This window comes from Primulina eburnea, chromosome 12, assembly GCF_022965805.1.
Source record: "Primulina eburnea isolate SZY01 chromosome 12, ASM2296580v1, whole genome shotgun sequence".
NCBI lineage: Eukaryota > Viridiplantae > Streptophyta > Magnoliopsida > Lamiales > Gesneriaceae > Primulina > Primulina eburnea.
The window spans coordinates 5002303-5029967 of NC_133112.1; the positions used below are offsets into that span (position 1 = coordinate 5002303).

The 27665-nt window shown below is 34.8% G+C and overlaps 3 protein-coding genes across 3 annotated transcripts; 2 read left to right on the forward strand and 1 right to left on the reverse strand.

Moving 5' to 3' along the window:
* Nucleotides 1-1260: 1260 nt before the first annotated feature.
* Nucleotides 1261-4185, reverse strand: LOC140808029 (protein phosphatase 2C 57). Its single transcript, XM_073165026.1, has 11 exons — nucleotides 3762-4185; nucleotides 3159-3287; nucleotides 2910-3012; nucleotides 2711-2821; nucleotides 2351-2430; nucleotides 2225-2278; nucleotides 1996-2112; nucleotides 1872-1926; nucleotides 1729-1761; nucleotides 1599-1645; nucleotides 1261-1501 (listed from the first exon to the last, which is right to left on the reverse strand). Exons 1-11 carry the CDS (start codon nucleotides 4085-4087, stop codon nucleotides 1378-1380), a joined length of 1179 nt encoding a protein of 392 aa, XP_073021127.1. The 5' UTR covers nucleotides 4088-4185; the 3' UTR covers nucleotides 1261-1377.
* A 1074-nt stretch (nucleotides 4186-5259) lies between these two features.
* LOC140808271 (uncharacterized) lies at nucleotides 5260-7793 on the forward strand. Its single transcript, XM_073165346.1, has 5 exons — nucleotides 5260-5600; nucleotides 5691-5825; nucleotides 6687-6794; nucleotides 7299-7376; nucleotides 7526-7793. Exons 1-5 carry the CDS (start codon nucleotides 5478-5480, stop codon nucleotides 7685-7687), a joined length of 606 nt encoding a protein of 201 aa, XP_073021447.1. The 5' UTR covers nucleotides 5260-5477; the 3' UTR covers nucleotides 7688-7793.
* A 6404-nt stretch (nucleotides 7794-14197) lies between these two features.
* LOC140807920 (protein DEFECTIVE IN MERISTEM SILENCING 3-like) lies at nucleotides 14198-22101 on the forward strand. Its single transcript, XM_073164877.1, has 11 exons — nucleotides 14198-14215; nucleotides 14312-14410; nucleotides 14482-14538; nucleotides 14617-14715; nucleotides 19447-19584; nucleotides 19781-19895; nucleotides 20263-20488; nucleotides 20898-21089; nucleotides 21172-21495; nucleotides 21685-21956; nucleotides 22061-22101. The coding sequence occupies exons 3-11, from the start codon at nucleotides 14500-14502 to the stop codon at nucleotides 22099-22101; spliced, it is 1446 nt and encodes a 481-aa protein (XP_073020978.1). The 5' UTR covers nucleotides 14198-14215; nucleotides 14312-14410; nucleotides 14482-14499.
* Nucleotides 22102-27665: the final 5564 nt, after the last annotated feature.

A 27665-nucleotide genomic window follows, 5' to 3' on the forward strand; every position in this document is an offset into this window, starting at 1 on the left:
CATCTGTGATTCCAAGCCTCAGAGGTCATGACACCTTACTTCAAATGGAAGAAAAAATTTCTTTATATCAGAAAGATTTGTTGAATCAACAACAAAAAGAGAAAGATGCAATGAGTCCATTTAAAATTTTGACTCAAAAATATTCAGAGATCTATTCTAAAGAGAAGATGGTAGAAATCTACATTGATGAAATGAAAAAAGATCTTTATAAGAATATGGGATGCTCCGATTCATTATATTATATTCCAATATTATAACATATGAATGTATTAAACATATAGGATTAAAGGTCTTGTATGTATTTTACCCTCATCAAATCAAGCGTCACTCCAACCACCAACCAAAACACTTGAACTTCAACACAGCATATATATTGTGGATACAATATATCCATGAAGAATTGCCTCTCATTCTCCTGGTTTTTGTTGAATATTACTCGATTCTACAAGCAACGGTTCTTAGCACTCAACAAGAAAATTTGTTCCATAAAATGGAAAAGGTCAATCAAGTCGCAAGCTTTCTGCGAAATTTTGGTATCAAAACAAAGCTTACAACAACATAGAAAACAAAACTCCTCAATCAATTTTGAGTTTTGAGCCGCGGAGGACGGCAAAGGTGTGGCGGTTTTGACAAGGTCGTGATAAAAGTGGGCAAAATTGATACCAATGGATAGCTCTAGTCAAGAATTTTCCCACCATATATTTACTTATATTTTTCGGCGACCAACGATAATGATACGGCCAATTGAAGATTGGTCATTGGTTTGAAGCTTTTGAACCGGGAGAGAGGAAATTCAAATGGGAAAAAAAAACACAAAAACTTTTGTGAGACGGTCTTACGGATCTGAGATGCATCTCCTATTTGGGTCATTTATTTTTTATGCCAAAAATATTACTTTTTATTGTAAATATTGGTAGGAATGAGCTGTCTCACAGATAAAGATCCGTGAAACCGTCTCACGGATCTTTCTTCGTGAAACGAGCCAACTCCGCTCATATATTACTTTAAAAAATAACATTTTTGACATAAAAGTAATATTTTTGGTATAAAATATAATATTGTTTCATAGGTGACTCAAATAAAATATTAGTCTCGTCAAATCAAGCGTCACTCCAACCACCAACCAAATCACTGGAACTTCAACACAGCATATATATATATATATTGTGGATACAATATATCCATGAAGAATTGCCTCTCATTCTCCTGGTTTATGTTGAATATTACTCGATTCTACAAGCAACGGTTCTTAGCACTCAAAAAGAAAATTTGTTCCATAAAATGGAAAATATAACATACATATCTTGAATGTGGGAGAACTGACTTACGGGTTCGAATTCTACGTTGTATCTATGTACAAGTAGTCATTAGTTGAATTCAAAAAGAAAACAAACTTGACATCCATATTCCAAGTGACACTACGCTGATTGTAGCTAGAGCTTGAACCCATTCAAACACAAAATCCTGTTGTTGTTCGGGTAAGTTCTGCCAATCCGTTCGTCTGTTCAAATACGCAGTTCCGAGAACAAGCATTTAGCCAGTGAAAAGAAGACAATAGAATCACCAGAAACAAATGAAAACTAAGTCCTATTACATACCCCATATCAGCAATGATAATGCTCACGTTATCTTGCGAGTATCGGTTCTGCAAAACATATTTTATTTCATGTTCTAGTGATAATTTGATCTTTATACACTGAAAATTATTAAGGTTTGGGGGAACATTACCAAAGCCAACTGGGCTAAAGCTTCAGAAGCCATCTGCTCGGAAAAGAAAAAGAAAAGGAAACAGGTTAAGTTTTTTTTTTTTTTTTTTTTAAAATTCATAACCGTAAACAATTTTAAGCCATGACAGTATGAACTTAGATTACCTGCACATCTCCATGCTGGCGGAGATGCTTTCTAACAAAGTCAACAGCTTCCGAACTGAAATAATGAAAAATTATTTACAATACTTTACTGTTCTAAGCTGTAGAATGTAGGTATATATCTGACCTCTTAATGTAATCCCACAAGCCATCAGATGCTAATAATATAAATTCGGCATCTGGTCCTAGAGATACTTGAGAAACATCGGGTGATGCAGTTACTAAGTCTCCTTTGAATCGTATCCTGAAAAGTTATCACATGACATACTAACACTGTTATCTGCTGAAATGGATCATCCTAGATTGGCATTTATTATCAGAACTTGGAATTTTACAAGTGATTTATCTATATGTACCGAGAAATGAATTTTTCTGTCCACCGGCCTTCCTCAACTCCCTTCTCAAGCATCCTTTCATCAAGAGAAAATTATGTGAACAAACGAAATGGTAGTCACTCGAGAAGGAAAATTGAAAATCCTTACTCGTGTTTCTTGTTCTTAAAGCGCATGTCACCAAAAGCACGGGAGACAGATATATCTCCACAAATTCTTCCATTTACAATCTGCAGACATCTTTCTAATTCAACACCATCCACATATACAAATTATTGGCATTAAAATTCGAAGTTCTGTTCTATTTAGGGATAAGAAGACGCACATTTTTTCATATTTTCTGTTCTGGTAAAGGAAAGTGAGATAATTGCGTGAGTGGAAAAAATCATTGTTTTGGAATCAGGGTTGGTATTCACAAGGATGCAAAAGTTGTCACGAGAAAGAAAATTCCAGATGACATTGAAATATGATGAATTTAAAGTGACTAAAAAGGTAAAAAAAAGAACACACCCATCCACCGGCTTCATTAATTCGTTTGATTTCTTGAAGAGAAATTTTGTTGTTTCCATAAGGCCGATGAGAATTAGTCAAAACTTCAGCCTTCCCGGATTTTGAGAGAACCTAAGACAATAAAGTTTTCCAAGAATCTACTTCATCAAACAAATTGCGAAGATAGGAAATTGAAAATGATAAAAACATAAGCTCCTACCACACATGAATCGCCAACATGTGTAATAAACATAACATCTTCCCGGATGAAAATTGCAGTCGCGGTTGCACCAGACTCGATTTCGCCACTGCTCGTCTCAAGCCTTTACAAAAAAAATCCTTCAATACAATCAAGCATCATATAAAAGCAAAATATAGAATATTTAGACATTTGATGACATGTTCTTCTAGCAGAAGGGAATTTAACTTCTTTTTTCTTTTTTTGGAAAAGAGAATATAATTTTCTTACCATTTCAAGAGTTCTGCATCAGCATTTTCAAAAGCTTCCGTCAGTGCTTTCTTGATTGCTTTGAAATCATTTCCATTTAAGAGATGTCCTCCTTGTAATGCTGCAACACATTCTTTGTATAATTCTTCCCTGCAATTAATAAGTCGTGTCGCGCTCTTATTTGCTATTGGAACCAAACAGAGTATCAAGATATTCATTTTATCGGAATGTGATAATCCTTAGTAGTATGAAATAAAATACCACTCCTAGGAACTAGAAAAATAAACTACTGCAAACGCCTAAACTTAACACCAGATTCTTGAGTTGCAATAATTTCTGACGCTAAAGATCAAGAAAAAAACAAATGGACGAGAAACTACGATCACGAATCTTGTCGAAAGTTTTCATTTTTACCTACAAAAAACATTCATATTTAACTGGAACCCCGTATAATCTGGTAAGAGCTTAAACCACAGGTGAAAAATAATGACTTAAAACCTCAGTTAATTTTTTTGTTAAAACACAAACCTTTGGTATTTTATCATCAAAATACCATAAGATCGTATAGAACATTTAAGGTTCTTTCGTATGTATTACACGAAGAATTTCAAGTATTGGGCAAACCTTAGGAACTTAACAGAAGAGAATCCCGCGTGCCCATCAAAAACAGCTGCATAAGAAAATCCATCAAAAACACCATCAGAATTGATAATCACTACATCGTCTTCCATCTCATCGCGGGCTCCTTTTAACTTCACAGAACCCCACCGAATCTCCGCCACGCTCCCCAAAGAAGACGGCGGCGTGTCTATGGCGATTGCGGAGCAAAACCTTCCTTCTCCTCCTCCACCCTTTACTCTAACATTCTTTTTGGTAGTTATATTACAACCATAATTGCAGCAGATCCTGTGTAATTGAAACTTATGCAGCTGGGAACTGCACAGGGCCATTTGGTACTGAAAGTGTCGTGTGAAATGATGGTGGAATTTCTTGGTGTGGGTGTTATTGAGCGTATTTTACTTTGATTGGTTAAGGTTGGTTAAGGATGATAGGGTGGAGTAACGGCCAGAATAAATGCTACGGATTAAACGGTCTAGATTTAAAGAGCAATTCGCAGCGACGTCGGTTCTTCAATTTGGCCTTCTACAAACTTTCAACCATTCAAATATCAATTTAGTCTATCTATAATTTATTAAATTTTATTTTAGTCCATCGATAATGATAAAAAAAAATTATACACACGTAACGTGTGTGTAGAGTAACTAGTGTATATTATATATACATAAATACTATATTATTAAATTTGAGATTTTTAGAATAATTAATTGTTAGTATCATAGTCTTTTTTAATAATTATATATATTAATAAAATGTTAAAACTTTAATGTAAGTCACATGTAGTTTAGCATATAAAACTTTTGTTTCCTAAGCATCAAGTCGGTAGATCGATTCCTAATTTATTATTTTTTCTCTTTATATCAAAATTACAGTGTAGTTATTCAATTTGATTTGGAAATAAGAGATGTTTTATAATTCACCTGACTTAAATTTATTCAAGTAATTAAATGGATGAATTTGAGATGAATTTGAAGTACACAATTTCAATTTTTTCGATCTAAATGCAATATGATTAAATTTTGAACTAAAGTTTCAAGTTTCAAACATTAATATGTGTATTTGTGTGTGTATAAATTGTTATATTTACTATTGTTATCATAATTATATAGTTTCTACAAATTTGTTCGAATAATTCTTAGATATAGTTTGAGCAAAAATATGGAAACGATAATTTAATTTGATAGTTTAATTTTAGGTTGTATGAAGTACTTACTGAATGTATTATGGGATAAAATTATGAAATGACTTTGTAGACCATTAAATTAGTCTAAAGAGTAAATTATCGAAAAATAGTTATTGCAAGTTCCGTTTCATATAAAAAAAATGGAAAAGGAAACACATTTGTAAAAAATAATTTTAGGATAATTTTTGTGAGAAAATATTTTGTAAGACGATTTCACGAATATTTACTTATGATTACATAATAAAAAAATAATATTTTTTTACCAAATACCTATAAACCGTACAACACAGGTTTTTTTTAATATGCTTCTTCATTGAAGGGTTTCTTAGATTTTATGCGCTGCCTGTTTGCTTAATTATCGAAATCTAAAACCCAAGGCCAACACCGTAACCTAACCTTTCCGCCGTCGCCGTCTCCGTCTCAGAACCGTCGTGTCGCTGCAATCTTGTTTCAGATTATCATCTTTCTTCAACCTTTTTTCTATCTTTGTTTTTAGTTTATAGCTACATTTGGCGGACATTTAGCGTCGACGAATATAAATGGCTTATCTGCAATACGGTAAAAACATTCTGCGGCGGGGATCAAATGAAAGGCTACATCACCCGCTGTTTTTTGCTGCTCAAGGCGTTCGATATCGCAAGCTGGAAGTCATCCTTACAACTGTCAGTGCCTCAATTTCATACATTTTTGAAGTTTTTTTCCCCAAATTGTTACGAAAATGGTGCAGATGACTGTATTTTTTTGTGATTTAGACGATTGAAAAGCTCGGGAAAGCTGGAGAAACGGTTAAAGTGGCGCCAGGGTATTTCCGGAACCATTTGATGCCAAAGTTATTAGCTGTTCCCAATATTGACAAGTTTGCGCATCTCATTCGTGACCAGCGCAAGGTAGCTACTTCTCTATTTTGATTGGCAGTTTTTAGAGTTCATCAACTTATTGTGCAAGCTGTGTGATTGGAACTGGAATTATTTCTCTGTTTTGGTACGGGTTAGTTGAATTTCGAATTGTGCTACGTTTTGAATAAATATCAGTGTGACTCCAAAGATTTTTTATTTTGATTTATTAAGTGTTGCTGCGATTGATGCATCCATTGGCAAGGGTGGATCCTACATATTTTTGGAGGACTTGTGTATTTCGGTGGACATATCTTATATTTTTTTAAAAGATGGCATTTGAAATTTTTGCCTCTTTGCCAATTTCTACCCTCAACTATGTTCAATATTGTAAACGAGTATCATATCTGGTGAGTGTTTGGTAGAAATGCTTTTAAATGTGAATCTGAAATTATTTTTATTTTCTGTAAGAAATTCAGTGAGTGCTTCATATATAGTCACATGATAGTTAAATTACTCCTCAAAGATAAGTGTTTATCCCTTTTCACTCAGACCACTCCTTGGCTTTTATGTTCATGAATTCACATGTACGATGAAAGGGAGAATAATGTGGGAAGAAAGACTTCCTCTTCCAAACTCATTGAAAGAAAATATGGATACACTCTTTCTCCCATTAATTTTATGTAAATCCATGTAGGCACTGTATTCTGTTGGTCCCTTGGAAAGACTTCATCTTTAAGTGAAATATTACTGTAGTACTTCAAGTATTTAATACTTTCAATTGATATGCTATTTTTCTTCTTTTTCCGATAACTGCATGGTCAACATTTTTTAGTAGCTCTCATGCCAGAACTTTATGCATAAAACATGTAACAAAATAGTACTGATTGCTACCTTGTCCATGTCTCTGATCAGATTTACCAGCCTAAGGAAGTTGAAGAGGTTAAAGTAGTCACGAAGACAGAGGAAAACAGCATGAAAGAGTGCCAGGCGGCAGCAAACCGTCTCGCAAATGCAAAACTGGTCAGTGTTTCTTACTTTTTTGGGGTTTGAAATATCAATATTTCTTACTTGAAGATTTAAGTTTCCCATAAAAATTCTGGAAAGGCGTCTACGCTGACTTAAAAGTTAATGCAGTTTCATCCTTAGAAGTTTATTTCCTCTTTATATATAGTTGTCATTATTTGCACTAGTTCTATGTGCAACGGAGCTCTTGTTTCTCACACTGTTTCTCACGCCGTTTTTTTTTCCAATTTTCGAATTCATAGGAAGGTGTATTGAATTCTTTAAAATCGTTAATTTGGTTATTTTATTAGCATCGGTCATCATTGTCTTTCTTGACTTGTGTCTTTGGTTAGATTCTTGGTTACCTAATATGGGTTGGACGAATCATGTCACTACCAGGAATGTTGAGAGTTATGTAATTCAGTTGGTTCCCTTTTCTACGTTGCACCTTTTTTTCCACATATGTTTGAGTTGAAAGTAATCAGCAGTTTAGATTTATTGCATTTCCCCTTTATGTTCTAGAGTATAAGACGGATCATCATAGAAGGGAAGGGCACTGAGGTGCGTGATCCGGTGACTAAAGAAGAAATTTTGGCCGAGGTATTGTTTTGACCTTTCAAACTTGAAACATAAGCTTACCTTTAAGTTTCTGTCAATCTATCCTGGCTATGCTTTTTCATACCGTTACTTGAGGGGGCACTGCTTTTTTGATGTGCTATCGATCTGACTAATTTCTCTGGTAAATTCAGATTGCCAGGCAACTACAAGTGCACATTGAACCTGAAAATTTGCAACTATCCACTCCTTTATCTGCTTTGGGGGAGTATAAGGTGCCTCTTCGGCTGCCGAAGTCTATACCTAAGCCAGCCGGAAATGAGTGGATTCTTAATGTCAAGATAAGGAAAGGGTGATGGATGACGGATCTTTTTGGTGTTATTTGGTTTAATTAGTGTGGAATGAAAATCGGCCTGACTGGGATTGTTTATTAGTTATATTTCAAGAATAAAGTGGCCTTAAGTTTCTCCTATCATTTTTAAATTATTCACAACGTTTTGTGACGGAAGATCTATGCATAGAGACGTTGTTGGATTTTCATTCACGCTTCTATTTCTAATTCAATCGAAGATATTCGTCGGCCATCAAATTCTGCCAAATCATGGAGGCGTTGTTGGATTTTCATTCAAAACACTGAGGCTGGTGAAGGATAAGGTTTTAATTTATATTTTCTGATTATAAACGGATTGGTTGGCTCGGTAAACTAATGGAAATTAGATTCTTAATAATCACTTCATGTTTTCTGGCTAAATATTTCCAATTCATTGTTCAGCATATGGGTCTTGCAGATTGATTAGTTCTAGAGAATATTATTAGGTAATGTCCTACTTTCTGTTCCCAAATCTCATAAATATTTTTCACTCTTTTTTTTAATCCATTATTGTTTGTAATTTATTAAATTTTAGTATCCAATTCACATCAATTTGTTGGTATACTTTGATTGTACCATAGATTCGTTCTCCAAGGCCAACTAGATTTGATTATATTTTCAAGCTGCTGGTAATTTGTGATGCTGTAGTCTTTTGCTTATCTTTACTTTTGATATTTTCAAAGATTTATCTGTTACCATGGTTAGCTTTGTTAATTATTTCTCACACTTGCACATATTTTTTCACGGTTCGCACGTCACTTTCAGAATCAATTATTTCCTTTTGTTGGGCAAAAATGCAAGGGATTGTGTTGAACACTTGAGATGCATCTTGCTGGTGAAATTTCCTCCAATTCGTGTAGGTATTTGTGTTGTGATAAAATTTAGAATTTGTGTGTTTTTTTTATTTAAAAAAAATCAGCCATATTGAATCAATTTATTTTTCATTGAAGGAACTCCACGAATTATGAGATTATCCATAACTTTTGGATGCACTCTTTGAATGAAATTATGATTTTGGATTGTTATTGAGTAACTGATATTCAATTTTTATATTTCCATGGGTTATTCATATGTTACAATCGTTCTCCCTTCGACCCTTGCATAGTTTTCTATAATAATTTTGTATGAAGATGACAGAGATGTAACTTATTTTAATCTATCCATTATTGTCATTTACATGCATTTTGTAATTTGGTAATGCATGTGTCATCACTGATCCTATATGGTAGCACAGTTTTGAAATCCTGTGATTCAACATTTTGTTGTCAACGATTTTTTTTACTATTGGAAATATGGAGTCCATTGGTCTTTTGAGAAGGTGACATACTGGATGTGCCAACATGACAAATCATTTTTTTTAAGCATTTGATTTTGTTTATTTTATTTCGTTGTTGGATTATGGGTTTTTTCATATGGTTTTTGTGAATTATATTTTAAGAATTACACATCTTTTTTGTTTTTGTGTTGATTCTTTAGGTCTCATGTAATCAACTTGGAAAAAATGGAAAGAGTTGAGAATTTAATTGCGATGAAAATAGTAAAGTTTTGTGTTCATTTTTGTAGCTCATTGTGTTGTATTTTTATTTTTGTTGTGATTTTTTTCCAAGATAATTTGTTAGGATCATATAATGATTTAGAGTGGTGAAATAAATAGTCGCAGTAAATTCTTAAAATATTTCGTTTGGGTTAGTAACACTGAATTGTAATTTTTGTCGATTGTGTATCAATAAGCCAACCGTTGGGGATTGCGCAGGAATGAAAGATTACTGATAGGGGTTGAACACAAAATGACTCAAGTGTATGAACAATTTGGCTATCAAGTATGAAGCTAGAACTGAGTTACTGGTAAGTTAATGATATGAGTTTGTTTCTAGATGTTCGAAACTTCAATATTTATACGTTTCTCATTCTTCTTGCGTAAGGATTCACTAAAACACTTTGACAATTACAACACTTTGAAATTGTCCGCTTCAGCAAGACTTCTTACATTGCCTAACTAATACTCTTAGTATCTCACACAAACTTAACAAAATGCGCAGTAAGACTTGTTACTTTTAATTACAAATATTTCTCAAAAGAAATACTAAGTATAAATTGATCCTTAATAATCAGAATACAAAATATCAGCATGTGCTTGTTATGATCAGTTGGGTCTCGAAAATTGCTTTGAAAACGAAGAACTTTTCTTAGACAGATAAAAATGTTGAAGCGAGAATAAGAGTGTTCTTAAGCATGCATGAATAGTCTATTTAAAGGAATCACCTGCAACGGTCATCATTTTGAATATAGAAATCTGTTACAAATACAGACGTCGTTGTTTCATGTCATCGTTCTTTCTAACAAACAGTATATTTCAGTTAGTGCGCATGTGCTTTTACATTTTACTTACTAAAAATTTAAAATTTGTTATATGAGATTTTATTCAATCATCAACTGAGCTCTGCTCTTTAAGAATGAATATCAGATATTTAGAGAATATTTGTTGATTAGACTAACTGGTCTACCGAGCCAGACTGCTCTATCAGATGACTTTTGACCAGCTTATGTTCGGCGACCATTGTATCAGCTTGCCTACTAGTTTCACTTAAGCAATCGGTAGGATATTAATTAACAGTTTTGTTTCGAAAATATATGTACGCATGAATAATATTTTTTTTTGAATTTATTTTAACTAGACTATGTAATTATTCATTGGATCAGTTAATCTTGTTATATCACTAAAACATAAATATTCTAACATAATTTTTCACATGTTGTCATGAAATACATCACCTTCATGGTGGATGATTAATTTTTAAGATAATTTTTATGTTTTAAAGACATGACATTTGTTATAAATCAATAAGAAGGATTATAATGAAATGAAAAAAAATATGTTCACGTTATCATTTAATAAGGAGACATCGTAGTTGTAATATTTATAAGCAAATTTAATCAACCAAGTCACATAAATCATCTTCCCAAAACAACAGATTTTTTACACTACGGAACAATAACATAGTTTGGATCAAATTTATTTGCTCAATAATTCATTTAGTAAATACATTATTGTTAAAATAAAAAAATAACACCAAACATTGAGAGCCCTCAAAATGAGCCGGTCCAAAACTTGTCACAATTCCTCATTTGACGAGGCGGGCTGGTCCCTCATATCGATGGATTGAGAAATTGCCAATTCTAACTTATCTATAAGATGAGTTACGATGGACCAATCCGACAGAATTAACCATTTTTTAGTTATATTAGATGGGTTGAGACTAGGGGTGAGCAAGATTTCGGTTAAATCGAATTAACCGACCGGACCGAGACAATTCGGAAATTCGGTTTTCAAATTAAAAAAATTCGGTTATATCGATTAATTCGGTTCGGTTATGATTTTCAAAATTTTTAAATCGGTTAATCGAATTAACCGATATAATAAATATTATTATTTAATAAATTTTTTTATTAATGAACACAACAAAAGTATAATGAAGATTCAGATATTATTTCATTAACTAATTCAATATGGTTCAAATGATCGAGGAAAACATAAAAAAAAAAAAAAAGATTTATATATGTTGAAGAAAGAAATTAAATATTATTCCTTTGTACATAAACTTAGTTAAAAAAAAAAGGTTATAATTAAATGATCCCTTTCTTGTTGGCAGCTCTTCACTTTGTATTTAAAATTCTAATTTTAAGTGCAGTATAAAAGAAACCTTTCCTGATGGCAGCTCTTCACTTTGTCTAGCGAGCTCTTGGCGGAGCAACCACTCAACGGAGGGAGATACTGGGCGGCGACCAGCAGCTAAGTACCATGGATGGCGAGCCACCTACCCAGGTCCCTCTATCTCTTTTATTCTTAATGATATTGGTATTTTTTTAAGTGATTTATCATTCAAAACTTTGTGGAAATTGGGGTTTAGGGTCCATTTATGGATTTTTCCGTACACATGAAAGTGAAAGTTGCTGTGGAAATCAGGCGGCAGCCTTGTGCATGCTTGTGATTATGCTTAAAATTAAAACTGATGTGTGTGGTTTCTCCTAGAGTCGAAAAGGATTTGGACTAACCAAATTTTATGTTTTTTTTTTTAAAATGTGAATATGCTTTGATTTTGTTTTACAGTGTGAAGAGTGATTATAGGTTGAGATAAACAGGGAAAAGTCTCAGCCTTTGCTTTTGAAAATTTTAGATGATTTTTTTGGCAGTTTTTAGGGGAAAATGAGGGAAAAGGGACTCGTGTGTGATTTTTTTTTTAAGAAAGGATCCATAACTAAAATTACCTTTATGTCCCAGTGTTTTAAGTTTAAAATCTTTAAACACACGATTAAACATACATCTTTGCCAAAGAAACAACAGAGAACCCTATTCCACCGTAAACCCTCCGTTCCCAGAAAAACCCTTCCCAATAGGCGACGCAAACTCAACCGAAGGAATGGCAAACGAAAATGTGGTAATTTTCGTGTTTATTTCGATTTGTTGCTTTTGATTTTAGTCGTTTTTTGTGACTTATGTTTGCTGCGTATGTGTGCGTATCGACCATGATTTTCTATCATGGTCGACCATAAGAATTGGTCGACCAACTTTTGTGGTCGACCATAAAAATTGGGCGACCATAAAAGTTGGTCGACCACCTTATGTTTAGTAAAGTAATGGTCAACCAACTTTGTTGGTTTGGTCGACCAATGTTTATGGTCGACCAAATGTGTTTTCTGGTACGAATGTATTTATTAAGGTATTTTTAGTAACGTTTTTTCCTAACTTTACTAAGGTATTTATTTTTTGTCACATATCTATTTGCCCAGAAAACTAGGCAGGGATGCAATTTTTCGGTGCAAATTGACTATTCAATCGAGATATAAAGATATTGCTGAAAAGATTCATCGTTATTTGAACAACGATGAGAGAACCCATTTTTTTGAACAGTCGCCTTTTGGTAATTTGGTTAGGTATTATAGAGATTTTAACATTTCCAGTCAAATTCTATGGTATTTAATGAGTAATCAGATAATTGATAGTAGTAGTGATGATTTGTGGATGGTGGTGCGCAAAAGGCCTGTTAGATTTTCTTTGTTAGAGTATTGTTTAATAACGGGTCTCGATTGCGCTATAGAACCCGAAGATTTACCAGGTAGAGGTGTATTTGGCACCACACACTTTCCTGGTAAGGCTGAGATTGTTTTGAGTGATTTGGAGGGAAAGATTATTGTCCAAGAGCAGAATGAGACTGGTATAGACATGGAGAAGATAAAGATGGCTAGTCTATACTTTTGTTGTGCCGTATTCGGTGAGGCGACTAGGAAAAAGACGACGAAGATCGACCCTAAATACTTGAGGCTTGTAGATGATTTGGATAGTTCAACCATTATCCTTGGGGTAGAGTAGCCTATCGGGATGCGGTCCGATGTTTGAAGAAGGACCTTTTAGGGCGATATAATTACCTCACCGAGGCACAGGGTCGGAAAGAAGTTGAGGGCACCTTCCTTGTTGGTGGTTTTGTTCTGCCTTTGCAGGTATATTATTTTTTAAATGTTAAAGTGGATTTATTATCTTTATTTCTACCAGTAACACTGTTTGAAATTTATGTTACAGATCCTCGCTTATGAATGTTATCCGAGTGTGGCACAAAAGTTTGCAAGGAGAAGAGATGTGGACGGTTTGATGTTGCCCAGGATGTTTCAGTGGGTGACTAACACGTGGCCGTCAAACCGTGCCCCAACTAGTGGTGATATCGCTGCAGCCTTTGGTGATTGTGCTATAGATGTAAGTAATATAATTTGATTTTATATAAAAACCGTGGACATTAATTTTAGTTAATCTGATCTTTTAGTAATTATATGTAGGATTGTCTTGGATTTTTGACTCCTACTCCTGAGGAGCTAGTTTCACCGTATTATACGACCGGGCTTTTTGTTGATTCTGCGCCTGATGCGGTCATCACTCGTGTACTCGAGCTGTGGAGGCAAGGTCAAACAGTCATATGTAGCGAGCACCCTCTGGAGTCTCCTTCAGTCCAGCACACGCCTTCTGCACAGTCTTCTCCGGATGTTTCCGGCTCCTTTTATGGTGATATTAGTAGATCAGTCCAGCACACGCCTAATGCACATGCATCTCCGGACGTTTCCGACACCCGTTCTGGTGATCTCAATAGATACAGCTCTAGCACCAGTTCTCCTATGCGTACGGGTCCTAGAGTCCACTTTGGACTCGATCTTACCCGCCATCAATCAACCTTGGAGCATCGTTTCGAGAGGCTGTTGACTGCCTTGGAGGATTCCGTGACGTCTATGCATGTTAAGATGTCAGCAGGATTTATTGAGACCAGGGCGTGTATCAGGGGTATAAATACAGCCTTACATGACATGAAATCGAGTTTTAATCTTGCTCTCGATGAGTTGAGATCGAGTTTGACTGAACAGATTAGAGCTGGTTTTGCTGAGATGAGGTCCAACATGCTAGTTCATCAGGACAAAGATTATAGCATAGCCTATAGCAGAGGGCGGAAGAGAAAATCATCCAAGGCAGATTTTGGTGAGTTAATTTTATTAATTATATTTATGTTTATGTAATAGAATGATTTAGTAGAATTGTCATTATTAATTTAATTTGTTTAATGTACGCTGTTAGGTGTGGATGATAATCTGGCTAGGAAAATTGGCAGTAGTAGCCAAACACAACATATATTTGAGCCTGACCTTCCAGTCATTACAGAGGAGTCCTCAGAAGGTGAGTTAATGCACTTTTTTGATTTTATATTTCTGTATAGTATATTAAACAGTATACTTTTTGTTTTTTAGATATTCAAGTGACTCCGGATGCGCGTATGTCAGGTGGCGAGCCGACCACGTCGAGAGGTTATTACACTACGCTTTGTCTATTCATATTTGCTTTAAAGTTGTTATTATTTTAATTTGTTTAATGTACACTGTTAGGTGTGGATGAAAATTTGGGTAGGAAAATTGGGAGTGGTAGCCAAACCCAATAGATATTTGAGCCTAACCTTCCAGTCATTACAGAGGAGTCCGCAGAAGGTGAGGTAATGCACTTTTTTTATTTTATATTTATGTATAGTATATTAAACAGGATACTTTTTGTTTTTAGATATTCAAGTGACTCCGAATGTGCGTATGTCAGGTGGCGAGCCGACCACGTCGAGAGATTATTACACTACACCTTGTTTTTGCATATTTGCATTAAAGTTGTTATAATTGATCAATTTACGCAGCGAGCCGTCAATTTGGGGCAATTATAGATGAAGGTGTTAGGCCACTTGCGACCGTGAAACTGAAGATAAACAACTCGCTGGCGCGAGTTAGGGCATCGATGCTCGACCGTTCGCCAAGTAGGATTCGAGGTTTTTATGCCGAAAATGAGAAGTCGTTCTACGGACCCTTGGCGATCGCAAACTCGCATCTCACTATCTCTCTAAGAATTTATAGAGCGTTTAAATTTGTAGAGTACTTATTTTGAAACATTGAAAACCTTTTGTTATGTTGAATTCAGCACATCGGCGAAGCTCTCCGTGGATTGCTTGAGATGCAGATCCGACATCCTCAAGTGATGTCGCCAGATGTGTCGTTGATGGACATACATTTTTACACTTCGATCTAAGTATTGGCCAAAGATAACGATTTCAACACAAATCTGGCGAGGGTGGTGAGGATAGTGAAAGGTAGTGATCCACTGATCCAGAATGGCCATGTCTCTCGTGGGAAAATGCACGAAGAATTCTCATCCCTGTCTACAGAGATAGACGCTGGTTTTTGCTAAAACTCGTTACAGGGGTGAATAAGTGCATTATATATGACTTGCAGCGAAGGTACGATCCAAATTCAAAGATCTGAATGAGGAAATAGAGCCTATACTTATAAACGTTGCTCGTCTGCTGTCCATTGTTGGGAACAACCCACACCCCGAGATAAAGCTAATGGTCGACCAAAAATAAAACTTTGGTCGACCTTCAAGCTAATGGTCGACCATCAGCTAGTGGTCGACCAAAAATAAAAGTTTGGTTGACGTTCAAGCTAATGGTCGACCATCACAAACCATATCTTCCAGCATAAGATTCTATCTCTTGCTGAATTCACCTATCGAAGGAATTCTGTTTTGTTTTCTTCTGTCAACTCTCTTCTCTAACAAAGGAGGTAACACCAATGGAAAATTAATGTTGCGTGGCCTATTCATTTTCTTCTGGAACGGGATACACAGTCTCTGAGTAAGCCATGCACCATGACATTGTAGAATAGTACTCTGAACACAAATCATATAAATCAATCTTGGCTAACCAACTGGCTGTGATGGCATGAGCACATGGGATTATATCAATATTAAAAACTCGACATGTGCATCTTTTTTATTCCAGGTCCACTATGGCCGAATGACCACGACTCTTAACATAAAACTCCAGACGTCTTAATTCAAAAACTTGCATTCCTTGGGCATCTGTGAACCTGCTACGAAGAATCCCCTCGATGCTAGGGGTCAGATTAGTGTTACTTGCAATTGATGCGTGGCGATATCGGGCAAACCAAGATGAGGCCAGTTTCTGCAAAGAATCTAACAGGGCAATGATTGGCAGCTTCCTCTCTTCAAGTAGTCTAGTATTGATCGACTCAACCCCGTTTGTCGTCATAATACTGTAACGGGTCTTCGGACAATATGCTCGAGTCCATCTATCAACTGAGTCTCTCTCGTCCAAATATTGCGCTGCCTCAGGATATCTATTCTTAAAATCATTGTATGGAATATGAAACTCGAAAGTTTTATAAATTTTTGCAATGTGCAAAAACATTTCGGTTGCACCCTTCTTTTTTCATCTAATTTTCGTGTTTTGGGATAAATACCACGTACAATGACCATTATGCGCATTTCTATAGATAGTAGAAACCGTATTAATGATCCCCTGATGCCTGTCAGAAATTATCACCAGTTCATCCTCGTCTGATACTACTTCTAACAACTTCGTTAAGAACCAACTCCATGAAGAAGTACACTCGACATCTACGATTCTCCACGCGAAATGATATCGGTGATAATCTCCATCTTGTGCCGATGCCACCATTAAAACACCAGTTAGTCTTGCCGTTCAACCACGTACCATCAATTGATACAACTTTTCGCATACTTCGATATCCTCTGACGCATGCACCAAAAGCAAGAAATATATACTTGAATCAATTTTAGTCGTCGACAAATATGTCTGTTATGCTTCCTCGATTCATCTGCTCAACCATGTGCAAATAACAAGTTAATTTAGTAAAACTCTTCGTAGGATCATCTTTCAACATATTGTCTGCTAGTTCTTTCTCTTTCCAAGCCTTGTAGTATGATATATCAGCATTCATAATATTGCTCATCATCGCCATCACCGCTTTTTGGTACAATTGGCACTGGATGACCTTGGAAATTATCCACCAACATATCACGAACAGCAGAACTCGCTCCACGGATTCTCTTTCGTCTCCCAGTCAAACCACATGTATGTGTATTGCAATATGTTCGAACGGAGAATGCACGTGAATCATTTTTAATCAAAGAGGTCCAGATTCTCCACTTACAATCAGACACTACACATTTTACGGCGTACACTTTTTGGCTACTTTTAACCGTCTTAAATTCAAAGCAACCTTCCAAATCTATTCTAATTAGCTCTTTTTTCACCGCTTCTCGGTTTGGAAACTCTTGACCAACAAACAAGTTTGAACCATCCGTGAATGAAAATGTGTCTTTATCAATATCCACGTCCGCAACCAAATTTGCGTCATTACTTGCAACCATATTTGCCTCGACCTCATTTGCGTCATTACATGCTTCATCATATAACTCCTCTGTGTTACTATGATCCACATGCATGACATCCACATTATGTGCTTCGTCGAAAAAATCATTGCTATTATTACGATCCACAGAAACAATATTCAAGTAAAAATAATCATCAAAATGTCTCTGTTCGTTAATATTGCGATTGTTTTCACCAATACCATATCCTGTGCACATTATCAAAAACATCAAAAGAAGCAACACATTCAATTTCAACTTGAAGCACTGGCTTATTTCTCAGACAACCAAGATACAAAGATGCTTTCAAATCATGGTCATTCTCTATATAAATCGGTTGAATGTTGCACGGCAAATCTAGAAGATAACTCAACCTCAAGTTGGCAGTGTCTTTTTTTACTTTCCCAGCTCTATATAGTTCACTTTTTATATTTTCAAAAAAAACAAATATCATCCTCCACTAGAATAGCAACAAACTTCGCATTGGACCTTGGATTCCATTTATATACCAGCTCCTCTGTCACTTCCCATTTCCCATCGAAATGAACAACAATAACTGTTTGCATATCTACAAAATGCACCAACAAATATAATGATTAGAATGAGCAAAATTTTTTATTAATAAATAAAAACATGTCCGCACAAGGTCGACCATAATTGGACAAAAATTTCTTGGTCGACCACAATTAAGTCGGTCGACCAAGAAGAATACATCACGGTCGACCGACTGAACATAAAGAACTTCATCGACCAATCTTGGCCGACCAATAAGAGTGTGGTCGACCAAGAAAATAATTCTTCTTGATCGACAAAACTTGGTCGACCAATAAGAGTTTGGTCGACCAACTTAATTTTGGTTGAAAAAAACTCTTGCTCTAAATTGGTCGATGGTCAATGGCTACATGAAAACAATGAACGACAAAAAATCTCTGTCTTAATTTTGGTCGATCCCTCCATGAAGAAAACAATGAACCAAGAAAATGGAGAAAACTTACTATGATTTTTCTTCAAATACAGACGAATTGGTCTTCAAATACAGAAGAATAGGGCAAGATATGCAGGAGTAGATTTAGATCTAGATCTGAAGAATGAGCACAACAACAGCTGAGCAACAACAGGTCAATTTCGATTTAATGTTACGCGGAAGATGTGGTAGATGAGGTCTTTAAATTTGGGAATCAGGTAATTGGGGAAAATGTGCGTGGAGTGAGAAGAAAGAGAAGAGAACAATTAATTTATGAAGTTAGAAGTTTAATTAAGGTTTAATGAAGTAATCAAGAGTAACTCCTTTTTTTAAAAAAAAGTCAGAGTCTTTGTTTTTTAAATCGTTTATGTCTTAATCCTATTTTTTTAATTGCCCCAGTTTTTAATGGTTTTGTTATATTTTTTGTTTGGACAACTTAGGTTTTTTTTTTTTTTGAAAAATCTAAGGGTCTTGGTGGATTTTGTGAACGGACAGTTGAAACTTTTCTGCATTGAGTGAAAGTATTCAAACGAGGGTGATATCTAGACCATAAAAAAAATGTGTCACGGCTAAAATTGGATGAGTAAATGTCTTTCCTGACCTCCAAATTTGGTGTTTATTATGCTTGAGTTCTTTACAGGCATCATTTTTGCAACGGTTAAAGGGAAAAACCAGAGGTTAAAATTGCAATTTGTGAATGTGAGATGAAACATTATTCTACAGTAGTACGATATGTTTGTCAAAAGGATTTCAGCATGTTACTTTTATTCAAATTGGATGTTTTGATTTGGTCAATCTTGCTTTGGGAATCATTAAATTTATCTGGTCCTGGATTGGAGTCTGGTTTGTTGAAGGAAGCAAATAAGCATAAAGCTTTTTCTGTTTCAAACCTGAATTTCTATTTTTGCTAAATTATTGATGATTTTTTTTTATTATTACCTATAATTCGCTCTTTATATGCAAATGATTGGAACATGATATCTGAGGCTGTGGTTCGTTTGTTATTCATTTGTGATACCAGCTATCAAATAACTCGAGGGCATTAGTTGTCTCTGATCAGACACATGTTGGTCAAAATTCCCCATATATGATTTCAAAGGACGATATCCAGAATGGAGATCTTATTCAGATCGCTGAATCAACTGCAAACCATTCTAAGGTTTGTCCCTAAAATTCTTAGATTTTTAACTGTCACCTTTAGATGGTTCGTGCATATGACTTGCTTGATACTCAACTTTAGTTTTCCTTTTCCTTTTTAATCAGTAAGAGTATTTGTCTATCAAAAGATCTTCTATGAGTCACCTCGATGACAAGATATTAATTAATGTGAAACTGAGTTGATGTAATGTTTGCAGAAACTTCAAGATGATATGCTGGAGCTTGGTCAAAAAATCAAGCATCATGAAGACAATGTTAAATATTTGAAGCATCATAAAAACAAATTGGAGGAATCAATTGTGGACGTGCAAGGTATGTGCATTTCCATAGTTGGTATTCCAATCTTTCGAGTTATGTGGTTGTGCTTCACACCCATCTTTTAGAAGGAGAAAATGAATTGTTCTGGTGTCCATATTGCCATTTGGATGTAATGGTATTTTTAAATCACGAGGAACAAACTCTTGGTGCATTAAGCTGATAGTCACAGATCTAGAATATATTTTAGAGATGAATGAGTTACCTTACAGCTATTTCTTGAAATTTGTACTGCTAAGATGTTTTCTTAACCTCAATCTCTCCATTCTTTGTTTATTTCCTCTCGAACTTAATCATATCTCTTTTCTGATGGAGTTTTGTTTAATTTATCTTTTTTTTTTTCTAACCATACTTGCTCTTCTAGTCACTATTGGGAAGTATCGCATGAGTTCCTTAATGAAAAAGGAAGACCCTTCTCATAATGAGAAGAAAATCATACAGAATATTCTTAAACATGAGGGATCTGCAGCTGCATTGTGGTATAGAATGAAAAATCGACCTGAAACTCAAGCTTCTTACCTAACATTGACAAAAGATGTCCTCGGCATTGTTGCTACACTTGGGATGGTTGATGATGGTAACCTTAGCAGGTGGCTTCAATTCTTTTCCGATGTTCCACTATTTCCTTCTTGCAAATATATTACTGGCTCCAATTTTTATTTGGATGTACTCGCAAATTCGTATGATACTACTTATTATGTTTTATTTAAGCAGCAGTAATATATTTTATGTATTATTTAGTATCTTTGGACAGTAACATGTATATATGGCAGTCTCGTGTTTTACTTCTTCTAGCAATGGAGTATGCACTACTATGTATTGCAAGTTGCCACTGCAGACATATTAATTGTGCTCTATGTTTCGCTGCAGCAGTTGGATGTAAATTTACTCCTCGTGGATAGCGCACTTGTAAATTTAATTTAAGAAAGTGAGTGAACTAACAGTTGACCACTAATCCTAATCTGGCTAACTTATTTGCTATTTAATTATGGGGCTTAGGCTTCTTTCAGAGTATCTCGGCCTGGATACAATGTTAGCAATTGTCTGCAAGACCTATGAGGGTGTCAAAGCCCTGGAAACATACAACAGACAAGGTTTAATAGATAAAAGTTTGGGTCTTTGTGCCCTTGGAGTATCTAGTGGCAGACCCTTGGATGGTCGATTTCGTATCATTTGTCTTGAAAAACTAAGGTGGGTGTTTTGCTGTTATGATCAAACCAGGTCTCATTTAAATTTTACCTCATTTTTTATACTCACTTTTGTGTATGTCTAGACCATGTGTTGGCGACTTTATTGATGATGACCCTCAACAGAAGCTTGATCTTTTAAAGCCAAGATTCGTCAACGGGGAAATTCCTCCTGGGTTTCTTGGATTTGCTGTCAATATGATCACCATCGACAGCACCTACTTAAATGGTATCTCAAGTGATGGACACAACCTAAGAGAGTCACTGTTCTATAACCTCTTTTCCAACTTGCAAGTATACAGATCAAGGGAAGACATGCTTAAGGCTCTCCCTTTTATATCGAATGGAGCTGTATCTCTGGATGGAGGTGTCATTAAAAGTCCTGGGGTGTTTGATATGGGTCAAAAGCGGTAAGAAGCAAGGCTTAAAGTTAGAGCACGAGTAATTGATTTATCTTTTTAATTTACATAACCAATGTCCATATTTCGCTTTTCATTATTCAAACGAAGACAAGGATTGATGTGGAGAATGTTTTATCCATTTATATTTGGATTTAAATATCAAGCATGTTTTTAAAATTGGAATTTCTCTAATTGAAGGGGAGAGATGGATGTCATGTTCCCAAACGGCTCCGATAGATTCAACATGCCCGTGAACTATTTCGAGATTGAAAATCGTTTGAAGGAGACAGAATGGGAAAAAACCAGAATTATGGGTGATCTGCAGATAGAGCAGTCACTGTTAGATCTCGCAAGATTCAATTATGAAAAAAAGAAACAAGAGTTTGTCCAGTTTCTTGCACAAAGCTCGTCTTATGCAGCGCAGGTAATGACTCGATCGTGCTCTACACACTTTTATGGTTTTCTTGGCTGTCTCCCTCTTGATGACAAGCCAATAAAATATATACTCATTTTGATTCCTTTTTATTTGTAACTATCATGAACAAAAACTGAGTTTCCTTTGTATTGTAATCAGCATCAGATGGGAATCCACTCCGAGATGATCACATAGAATGAGTATTCAAGAAATGGCTTGGAAGCATGGTGACCGTCCTTCACCTACATTTTTTCATGTACAGTTGAATTCTGGTTTGCGCCAACGCTATTCTGTTTTCGATGGGATAACCAGAGTATGTGTATTCAAATTTTAGGGTAATTTATGTTTGATAAATACCCCGTTTAGCAGATATATAACCATGATCTTGTTAGAGGGTGTAAATCGATATATCAACCAACATATACTCAATTATGTTAAATTTTTTTGGCAAATATTTCTGTGAAACGGTCTCATGGGTCGTATTTTGTGAGAGAGATATCTTATTTGAGTCATCCATGAAAACGTATTATTTTTATGCTAAGAATATTATTTTTCATTTTGGATATCGGTAGGGTTCACCTGTCTCATAGATAAAGATTCGTGAGACCGTCTCACAAGAAATTTACTCAATTTTTATATATTTTTTAATCTATGTATTTTTATTTTAACTTTTGATACCAATCTGGCTCATACTAATAATGATAAAATAAACTAAATTTCATTTTATTAATATTTTAAATTTTATTATGTCATTATTGTTCTCTGAATTTCAATTTAAAAAACATTATATTATATTTTAACAATTAAATCTTGTTTTAAAAACAAGTGTGAATTTTAAATTGGGCAAATAAATATTCCTTCTCAGAGTTAATATTTGTAATATGGTGTTAAATTTTGTAAATTCAATTTATATTAACTTACCACGGTTGATACATTGTTCAAATTATGTCACTTATATAAATGTTTTTACATTTTATGAATCAAATCAATAAAGTTATGCCGAAATTAAATAATTAATTAACTTGAGCAGACCTATTAGTAATATAATTTTATATTTAATTAACATATTTATCATATTGTTTCATATCCAACACATTATAGCCAATTTATATTTTGTACGAGTTCATCACTCTACTATAACCAAATTAAAGTCCCATGAAATAATGCACAACCCATATTTATTCAATTATTTAACTAGAGCTTAATATATATAATATATTGTTATGATAATTGAAATCACATGTCTCAACAATGATATTTTTTTAATTTGGACCTAAATCTTTATTGATTTTCGTTACTTTATCGAAGAAGCTTCGTACTGATGGAGACAACATTTCATCTTATTAACTTTTAATCTTCTTCGTGTATTTCTAATGAATTTTTTGAATGAATTCCTAACATATATATGGTCTATATGACTCTTAGAATTTTTGCATATCTCATAACACACAAACGGGACTTGATCTAGAGTTAACCACCACCTATCTCATCTATTTTTCTCACCTTATTTTTCAGATTGTGTGGTTTACAAAAAATTATAGTTGACAGTAGACCTAACCACAGGAAGAGTTCGGTCCGTGTCAGGATTACCTTAACATACTCTCCCGTGGTCGGTTACGGTTCGGGTCTGGTTAACCGCTGGTTCCAGTTCTGGTTTTACCCTTTTATTTTTTAAAAAATATTAAAAAATTTAAAAAGTAGAAAATAAATTTTAAAAAAAAGTTTGCACAATTGAACTTATAAAATATCTATCAAATATTTCATTATCTCAATAAAAATTCTATTATATTTCAACTTTCAACATCTTATATAAAAAATAAGATTTCACTATGTTCAATAACACTCACTCGCATTTTGTCTCATAGTTGTTCCGGATGTTCCCTCGATTTCGTCTTGATCTTCTTCATTACTTTTAATATGTTGTGTTCGGCTAGCGACTTTTAACCAATCATTCAGCAAATATTGGGCTTCCAAATTTTTCGATTTGAGGCTAGAATTTCTCCTATTCAATATATTTCCTCCAAAACTAAAATCATACTCCATTGCAACCGTTGAATGGGTCAGCTAGAATTCCTTTTCCCATTATAAACAAAATTGGATATATTTGTATTTTGCAACCACCATCGCAAAATGTCGAAAGCTTCCTTATCTGTATCACTGAAATCAAAAGTAGTGGTAAAATAATTATCAAGTTCTTGACTAGAACTCGAGGATTCTTGTGGACGTTTCGTCCATTCTTTTAATAAAATTTGTGATTTAGTAAGTTTAGAAGTAATATTATTAGTAGAAAAGGATTGCGTTGTGTTTCATATGGAATAATTTATCCGCCATATTCGATATTCTATTAATTATAAATACTATATAAATGAGTTTTATTAATAAACAAAATCAATTAGATTTTAGATATTAGAAATTGTTTCCATAACATAATCAAAATATTCATAATATAATGTTAATATTTCTCGTAAATCATTTAGTTTAATTCTAAGATCTAAAACAGAAACACATAAAATATTTCAGGAATTTGTAAAACATATTTTTCCTATTTTCTCTCATGACATAAATGCATTGAACTAAAACATCATCATTAGATTTAATATGTTAGCTGAAAAAACATGCAATGTTACAACAATTTGTTAAAACTAAATGTGAAGTAAGATAATAACACCAAATAATTGGTCACTGACATCATTAAAAACTTTTAAAATTTCACAAATACTAGTGCATATGTTCTGTTGATTTGAAAATAAATAATTATTATAAACTTGAACATATTGATGATATAATATACATAATAAATTTTCATATTCAAAAGACGATAATAACAATTTATATGTTGAATTTCAATAAGTTGGAATATCTCGTGCAAACTGTTTAGGCTTCATACCATTTATTTTGCGAAATTTGCCCTATTGTGTCATAAAATGAAAATGTGTCCATAAATAATGAATTGCGTTCCTAATTGGTTGAAGGCAAAAAATTGTGTGAGACGGTCTCACGGGTCGTATTTTGTGAGACATATATCTTTTTGTGTCATCCATGAAAAAGTATTACTTTTTATGCTAAGAGTATTACTTTTTATTATTAAAATCGGTAGGACTGACATGTCTCACAGATAAAGATTCGTGAGACCGTCTCGCAAGAAACCTACTGTAGTATCCCGATGCCTAATTTGAGTTAATTATTGGATTAATTATATTTCGGTGGGATCGGAAGGACCGAACCGGGTTCGAATCGTCCGAAGAGGGTTCGGATCGTCCGAAGACAGGTGGCTGGACACGTGGAAGACATGCAGAGTTCGGATCGTCCGATCAGGGTTCGGATCGTCCGAAGACAGGTGTCTGGACACGTGGAAGACATGCAGGGTTCGGATCGTCCGATAAGGGTTCGGAAGGTCCGAAGGGTACAGGGTTCGGATCGTCCGAAGTGGATCGGATCGTCCGAAGAGGATCGGATCGTCCGATCGTTGTCTATAAATAGAGGCGCGAGGCTTCACTTTTTACTCGCCAATTCCGAGTGTTCCAGAGCGTTTTAGTCGTTTCTGATGGGTTTCTAGTCTTTTCCCGAGGTTTAGGCACTAGCGGGGAGCTACTGGTTTTGTAGCGGAGCTGTGCTCTAGTTGGGAGCTAGCGGCATCAGTGGGCTGACTACGGACGCAGGCTTGATTCTAGGGCTGATTGCTAGGATCTACTGATTTGAGGTACGAAAGTACTATCCGAGATAGCAGGATTGGGTATGCTTTACTATGTGTTGCATGTTTATATGTTGCATTATTATCTGTCATATGATGCATGGTTTATTATGCGGCATTTGCATAATCATGTTGAGCCTGACTATTTTTGAGATAGCATGTTGAGAGGGTGCTCAGCCCTCGTTTGTTGTGGATGGTTGGACCCCGTTGGCCGACGGTGGTCAGGTCACCGGTATATCCACAGGTTTATTTTGGTATGGGAGCCACCTCCTGGTGCGACGGCGCAGAGTGCTACATACCTTGACGTCATTTACCTGAGCAGTATTTCGATATACCCAGATCCTGGTATCCAGTACATTTTGCATACATGCATGTCATAGTCTTGTATACTCATGCTTTCGGTGCTGAGCGTTTTATGCTCACGTCCTCGGTTTATCTGTTTGGACACCGACCGTTGACTGGGGAGGGACAGGAGTGGCAAGAATGCTGGATTTGTTCTGGTATTAGTTCTCTTTGGTTTAAGAATCTGTGCGTTATGATTTTTAATTCATGCTTGAAAAACACAACATTTTATGAATATTGATGATTTTTTCATTTGTAATATGACATGTGCACCTAATATGAATATATTCACCACATAGTGATAGTTTTCATATTTCAATAAACTCACTAATACTTGAAGTATTTACAATGACATTATCAAATAAATTAAAGAAACTTGAGAAGTTAGACTATATTCTTCTGAAACAACAAATATAAGTTGAGAAATATTTTGTCATGTGTAATTTGTTAAAAAAGCCTATATGCAAGCAATTTTTTTTGAATGTTCCCAGAATCATCAATCCAATTACATGTAATACTTATATATGAACAACTTTGTAAATGATCATTCCAAATATCGGAATACAAAGAAATATTATTATTTAAACTTCTTTTTTATCAACGACTAATTTTTTTAAGTGCTTTTGAGAGTATTTCCAGGAATACATGCAATAGAAATATTTGCACTTGTAGAGAGCCAATTTTTAAAAATAATTTATCACTAAAACTTAAAAAAGTTGTTCGACAATACAAAATCAGTTGTTTCGTCTCTAAATTTAGATTCGTTATATTGAAAAAATTGTGGATCATTACCTAATTGAGAAGATAATGCAAGAATTTGAGTTTGAAAACGATTAATACCAATTTCCAAAAGACGATTTTCTCCACATGCCACGTCAAAGTTCCATAACCATCTTTTTATTGAAATTTGTAAGTTTTCGAACAATATTTGCATTTAACTTGCATATCACAAGAGGAAAGTGTCACCTTTTTGAAATGTTTGGTGAAGAATCAGATGTCGGGTAAAGCACCGCTCGAGTTTTACTTTTAGACTTTATTAGATTGCTCATATCTTGACTTTAATGACGACATGTTTGTTGAGCCTTTTTTACACTTTCTTGAAGTTCTGTATCGGTAAAATTAAAATCATAATCATCAACATTGAATGAAGGAAATTCATGATGCTCGAATAACCCGTGTGGCATGATGTCATTTCTCTTTCCTTTGCCACCCCTATGACTTGATCCAACTTCGGCCATTTGCATAAATATGAAATTGAAGTAATTATGAAAATAAACCAATAAGTAAAATATAAACCAATAATCGAGACTTGATATTTTAATAATCAAGAAACAATTAATAAGTAGAGATTGAGAGAAAATTGTGTGAAAAATATGAAGGATTTGGGGGTATTTATAGAAAAAAATTTGGGCAAAAAAATTAAAAATTGTGCAACGATCGACCTGCCAATCCGGGTCCGAGTCCAGGCAGACCCAATAGGTAGACCGTTACACAATGGCCACGTCATCGTGGCTGTTGACCATCAATGACCACAAAATCATACTCATTGATTTAAACAATTTTTAGAAAAAAAGAAAGAAAAAGAATGATCGACCCGACGGGTTGACAATGGTCACTTGATCAATTGATCTTAGCATTTCTATAAATATTAAAAAATTTGATAGACCCGGCTGGTTGACTCGTCCATCCAGGTGGGTTGACGGGCTTTACACCCATAAACCGTAACCAGAT